The 6,419-nt window shown below is 38.2% G+C and overlaps 1 protein-coding gene across 1 annotated transcript in view; it reads right to left on the bottom strand.

Moving 5' to 3' along the window:
- Positions 1 to 509: 509 nt before the first annotated feature.
- CNRIP1 (cannabinoid receptor interacting protein 1) overlaps positions 510 to 6,419 on the bottom strand; it is a 7,130-nt gene continuing 1,220 nt past the window's right edge. Inside the window, exon 3 of the mRNA XM_030946055.1 lies at positions 510 to 1,936. Coding sequence (XP_030801915.1) covers positions 1,772 to 1,936 — 165 coding nt within the window. The 3' untranslated portion in view covers positions 510 to 1,771. The remainder of the gene's footprint in view (positions 1,937 to 6,419) is intronic.

The following is a 6,419-nucleotide window of genomic DNA, read 5'->3' as shown; positions in this document are numbered from 1 at the left end:
AAGTCTAGGAAAGAAGTTAATGGAGAAGATTATTTCTAGATTTTCATTTCAGTAAAGTTCGCCCATATAATATTGCCTTAGAATGGAGATGCAGCTGACTAGCTCACCATTACACAGCTGGATTACATCAGTGCCACTGTCAGTTCTTTTGGCTGTAGAAATCTAGTAAAGCTAGAAAACTAGTAAAGCCTTTTGATTAATAACTCAGTGGAAGAAAATATTTCTTTGCTAATTCAATTCTGTCCTAAGTTCTTACTTTTCGCACTATATTACTGGAACTAACTGCATATTAATAAGTTCTTCTGAGTGTTATCACATTAACCATCTGCATTTTGGCACGCTGGATCTGTGTTTCCTAGAAACAGTAGTTTTGGGTGAAGAACAGAAGGTACTTTGGACTGCATTCTCAGAAAGCACTGGCTGCATATGACCTACTGTCTGATTCTCTAAAACCACTGCTTTTTTAAATACAATGTTTTCAGCTCATTTAGATGGCCATAGTACAGAAGAAATTGTTTAGGTCCTTTATTACAAAGATCAAAAGTCATGTTTACCATTTACATATACAATTTACAAATTATTCACAAAGGGAATAACAGATATGCAGGAACTGACAGCTTACTTCAACACAAGCTGGGGACAGGACAAGTGTAGTTGTTTCCTTCCTTACCTGTCTTTACAGAAATAAAAGATACATCTGTTTTGTGTTGTCTGTTTGTGTTAAACACTGATCTAGTGTTTATGAAGCACCTTTAGTTATAACTATGCAAATGCTCGCATGCTTATCTTTATTTGAAAGACTGCAGTGCATGTGTAAACATGCCCTGGGATCTGCACCCTCACACTACTGAGTGCTTGTTGGTCAGAAATCTTGTCAGGCTTGAAAATGTTGATTTGTAAGATTTAACTGATCTCATCAATGTGCCATTAAAATAAAAATGGAGTTTAATATCAGAACTCTTACTCTAGGAAATAAATTAGGTATGGCTGCTGTATCTCTCAAGGATACTATACGATCTTAAGATAGGTCTTAGCCATGTTGTTAGATGTCTTGGATAACACAATGGACTTATTGCTCTTCCTTCATCATGTTTTATACACTTTCCTAATGCTATTTCAAAGACTGGAAAACTTAACAAAAAATAATCCTCTTTAGGAGATTTGGTATATTAGCAAACTTCACAGAATATCTTACAGCACTTAACAAAAGAGAGAATGAGTTCCCAAATCCCTTGGTATGAAAGCATAATACCAACAGTGCATTAGCTGCCATTTAGCTAAACCTACAAGTAACCATATTTTTAACTTTTGTTGTCCACTGGGAAGACACTACAACAAAATGCTTGAAGGAATACACCAATTTTGGAGAAAACACAAATGTAAATACAGAAATCACCAATGTGATGTTAATCCAAATTCTAAGCAATGAAGCAAAACACTTCACAAAAGTTGTTACACCTAGTTAGAATGATCCAAATACTTACAACAGTATTATGATATGACTTCCTACCAAGCTATCAGATAATCCTTTACCATGAACCTTTCAGTATTCTCAGGGCGACAGATAAAGAATGTTGCAGATGCCATGGTAAACTTAAAATACAGTAATAGGCAAATATTTTAGTGGCACCACCTGTATATACAATGTAGTTGCTGGAACATTATGGACAAAGCAGTGTAACAGTATGCCTTTATTAAGGCTTCTTGCTGGTTTAAAAAGGTAGATTTTTTTTTCAGGGAGATTGTCCAGCAGTATTGGTTTCCCATCTCTTCAGTGGAAGGTCTCTTTATTGATCCACATGAGACTGCGTGTTTCATTTGGTTTGCATTCGTACTCAATACTGCCAAAGCTGTTTCCCCACTGGCAATGATCCCGTTTGTGGTAGTTGTAGAATTTGACTTGCCAGACTGTCTCAAAAACTCCAATGTCATTAAACTGTGAGGAAGAGGGAATACCAGTGTTAGTGAGCTGATTATTTTGTTGGTTTCTCTCTCATCCTGAGAAATAACACTTATGAAGTTGCAGAACATAAAACACCTGGTATAAGGATCATTGTTCCTCAGATCAATAAATCGAAGACCTGTGAAACCTGCTCTAGCAATCAGAAAGTCTTTTATGTTTAGCCATACATACTACATGAAGGATCAGATCCTGCATGTACTGTCCTCTTGCACTCACATCTGGGATAGGCGAGGGAGTAAAAATATTCAAGTTGCCACATGGATAAATGTTACTAACAACAATAATCAAAACCATAATCTTTCTTAAGATGACACAGCTTGTATATACTGTAGATCATGTACCAGTGATCTGCAGTGATAGAGACCATCACTTTATACCATACCTACAGACTGCAGTTGGGATTGGGAAGATTCTTCTTTTCCTCAGTCTGAAACTTTTAATGTATCTGCATTTTGGAGTCTTGTATTTGTAGTGTATTGACTGAGATGTGCTGCTCTTGCACACCATTTATTACTTTCCTGGGATTCTATTCCACATTTTACATGAGACTTGAGCAAGAGAATTTCTGTGTGCATATCTGTAACTGTTAGTGGGACTGTGATGGTGCAGCTGAGTAATAGGAGCTAATAAAAAGATAATCAGCCTGTTTAGCAGATAAGGGTCTAATACAGTGAAGAAGTGAGAATTGACTTTACATTGTCTGTGCATGCAGCTTTGAAGTGAATGAGACTGTGGCTACAATAAAAGTTCTATGGCTATAATAAAAAAGTTCGGTAAAATAAAGTTGTTTGTTGTTTTTTTTTCTTTAAGTCACTCCTAGACACCTGTACAACATCAGAAAAACCTCAGTGAAGCTTTCAAGCATACATTATGATTTCAGTTTTAATGGTAATGGAAAATTTGAGTTCCTATGCCTTGAGACATTGCAGAGAATCTCAAGTATGGGTGTGAAGCCTGTATGTATTGCCATTGGCCCTAAGCCAGTATGGCTTGTTGATTGTGTTATGTTGTTAGAAGATACTAGATAGTGAATTTAGTGCTACTGAATGGCACTAGTCTTCAGTATTTTTTCCCTTTCAGTATTTCCATCACTCACTTTAATGACAGCTTCTTCACTTGACTGTTTTCCATTCCTATCATGTGCCTGGGAGCTGATCTTTGATCATCTGCCTGCTACAATCACACTTGCAAGGTCAGTATGAAAGCCCTTTTGCAGAGAAATTGTTCCCAATTTACAAGCAGAGTCTTCTGTATCCAGATTTTTCAGAAGGACACATTTGAAGTTGTTTTTTTTGAAATTAAAAATGTGGTTTGTAAGGTGCTGCTGTGTAACAGCCATTACTTTAAACCTTCCCTCCGCTGACCCTGGTAAGTTAAATTTAGCCTTGACAATAGCAGAAGTTGCTGTGTGCTGTAAGTGGAGGGGTTTTATTCGGCTCCAGTTACAAGTGTTACCTTGAAGGAGTAACAGAAACATTTCTGCCACTTCCTTTGACTAAGAAAGAATCAGATGTACAGGCTATTTTATCTCTCCCGGCAACTAAAACCTTAACTAAGGACTTTTTTTTAATCAATCATCTTTGATAGTAGTCCTGTTACACTCATAATGCAAGACAGTAAAGGTTAAGCACATTGGGTATTACTGTGCACAGTCCACACAACTTGTTAGAGAGGAGAATCAGGCATCCTCACGGTGGAAACTAAGGAAGAAAAGGCATTTCTAGTAACATTTTTAGAAGGTGATATGACACAAGAGCATAATTTCATTTCATTAATGTATGAAGGATCTGAATTTCAAAAAGATAGATGAAGAAAGCAAATTTAATTTTCCTTAATGACCCAGTTTGCTGAGCTACCCTGAGTAGTTTGACTGCTCTGGGTTTCCAGGAGAAGGAAAAAATTAATTGCAGAGCTTTTCTACTACCATGTGCTTCCCTCAGCCTGGTACTTAGCACATGCAGAACCTCTGTGGCATAATGAACATCCTGCATCCTTAGAGCTCCCTGAATCCCAATGGCTCCTACAGTTGAATCCTGGCTACTCCACTGAGCTTATATATGGGCATCCCCAGGGAGGAAGAATATCCCTGCTCTTTGCAGGTCAGGCTTCAGATTAAATATATTTTCCTGTCTGCTCTTCTCTATCTGGTGCTGTAGGAGTAAATACTTATTTAATCACTCCCTCTACATCTGCATGCTGAGTTATTATTGTGAATACAGTTCTAGCTTCTTTATTCAATCTTAGACTAGTCTGATCAAAAATAAAATGAGGCCCAAAGGCAGGCTTCTAACTTAGTTTACACCATTTGCTAGACAGTTTAGCAGTTTCTGGATAGTCTGCATGATTGACCAATCAGGTAACAGAAACATATAATCAGATTCTGGAATTCAGAAACAGGATTGCTGTTCAACATGTATAAACTCTGGCTGTCATGGGTCAGATGTCTACTAGCCAGTTAAAGCAGCAACACAAAGAATTATTTGTTAAAAGTTTCAAAGCAGATAGCAAAGAAGTTTTTATGGAGCTTAATGGACCTTAAGTCATTCAGACACTAGATTGGCAATATCAGACTTGTTTTTGACTGCAGGACTGATCTCACAATCTATTTCTAATGTGAATTCAGTTTTTATGCCTAAAATAGTGTCCTTATCACCATAGGATGCATCAGGATTCTGTCTGTTTTAGAAAAGGAAGTGGAGGCAGAAGTTCCTCATAGTTGAAGGAAATAGGAAAATCTAAAGCTGTCTGCAATAAACTCAGTTTTGAAGGTTCAGGAAGTAGGTATCCAAAGCAGTTTTCAGACTGGGCTATCTGAGGCTTGTTCCCTAAATCTATTACAGCTCCACTTAGCTAAGCACATAAATGATGAGTTAAACATATAAATCCCTGTTGAGTTGTCTATATTTAACACTTAAAAGTATCATTTGTGGGTATCTAAGTCTGTACTGATGAACCTATATATCAAGATCAGTTCCTAAAAGGAATTAAGGACTTGCTTAATGCTTGAAAATCCTATTAGTCATGGTTAATATCCCAGGATCTGATCTGCAAAAGCAGCTCTTTGGGCAAATATTGTGGCTACTCATTCTGATGCTGCAACAAACCATGTCAGAGCTTGTCACTGAAAGTCAGAACCTCCTTACATTTCATCTGTGATTTGACTTGTTTTTCTCCAAAGGAAAAGTTAAATTTCTAGATTTTCAGAGTTCACATCAGTGCTGCACTTAAGGGTAAAGGTAACCAGCAAAACAGGGATGCCTGAGTCAAAGCAGATGGTTTTTTGGGAATGCTGTCCTTTCTCCTCCTGGTGCAAGGTGGAATATAACTACAATGATCAACAGTAGCATCCAGCAGCTATGTTCAGCTTTTTGTGAAATAATACTGTGTTTGGTTTTCCTGGGTGGTGGCTGTATATAAAAGTGATTAACATAATACTCCATATTAGTCTTAATAACCTACGATTATGAAATAGTAATTTGATGTGGATCTCCAAAATTTTTAGGCACATTGTAATTATTAGAAACACCAAATGGAGATGTTACAGTTCTTATTCAAAAGAGGATTACCATACTGAACTATGATTCCAGAAAAAAAATACTGAAGAGCAATATGAAATCTTGTGTGCAGTAAGCATACGTCATAAAATTCTGAAATTTGGTGGGCTTGTTTAAGCTGGGACAGACTCTTAAGAGAGCTTCAGATGAAGATGGCTTACTGCCTTGATTCCTTTTTTTGGTAGAGAAAACATGGAATAAACAGCGGGAATCCCTCACAGCTATAATCAGGAGAAGAAAAAAACCTGCCAAAACTGAGCATACCACCCAAAGAGTGCTGTGGAAATCTGCCTGTCTCCATGTTTTCTGTTAGCTTTGCTGCCTTGTGGGCTGGAGCTTTTGTCATCTCACTTTGGGGCCATGGAGCCTCTCTTTATGACTGGGGTGAGGAGCCACTTAAATACGAATTTAGGTTTGTGGGTGCAGATAATGGAAACATATGGGAAAAGAGAGAAGACAGCCTTAGATGTTCTCCTGCATGCTTCTAGTCTCTAGCAAGTCCTCAGGCATGCTGAAGGTGACAGATTGAAGGGGAGAGCAGTCACCCCTTGTGCTTGGGGCATGCTCTGTGCCAAAAAAAAATGGTGCTACCAGGCAAAAGAGGGTCCCTGTATGCCAAGGGATTGGATCTCTAGCCAAGAACCTCAGTGGGAGCTGCCTGATATGTATAGTACGTCCTATAGAAGGGATGGGATGTTCAGCACACAATTATTTCTGCTGCAGCACCCCAAAGGGTTTTACAGGTCTCTAGAAAACCTTATACTTCCTCCTGGCCCTTGCCGTTTTCTTGGGAGAGAAGGCAGCAGGATTTGTATTTTCCAGCTATGTTCTGGCCAACAACCTTAGTGACACAAAGCAAAAAGGAAGGCAGCAGCTGTGACCAGACTTTGCCCTGGAATATT

This window comes from Camarhynchus parvulus, chromosome 3 (genome assembly GCF_901933205.1).
Source record: "Camarhynchus parvulus chromosome 3, STF_HiC, whole genome shotgun sequence".
Taxonomy (NCBI): Eukaryota; Metazoa; Chordata; class Aves; order Passeriformes; family Thraupidae; genus Camarhynchus; species Camarhynchus parvulus.
This window is presented reverse-complemented; position numbering and strand designations above follow the sequence as displayed.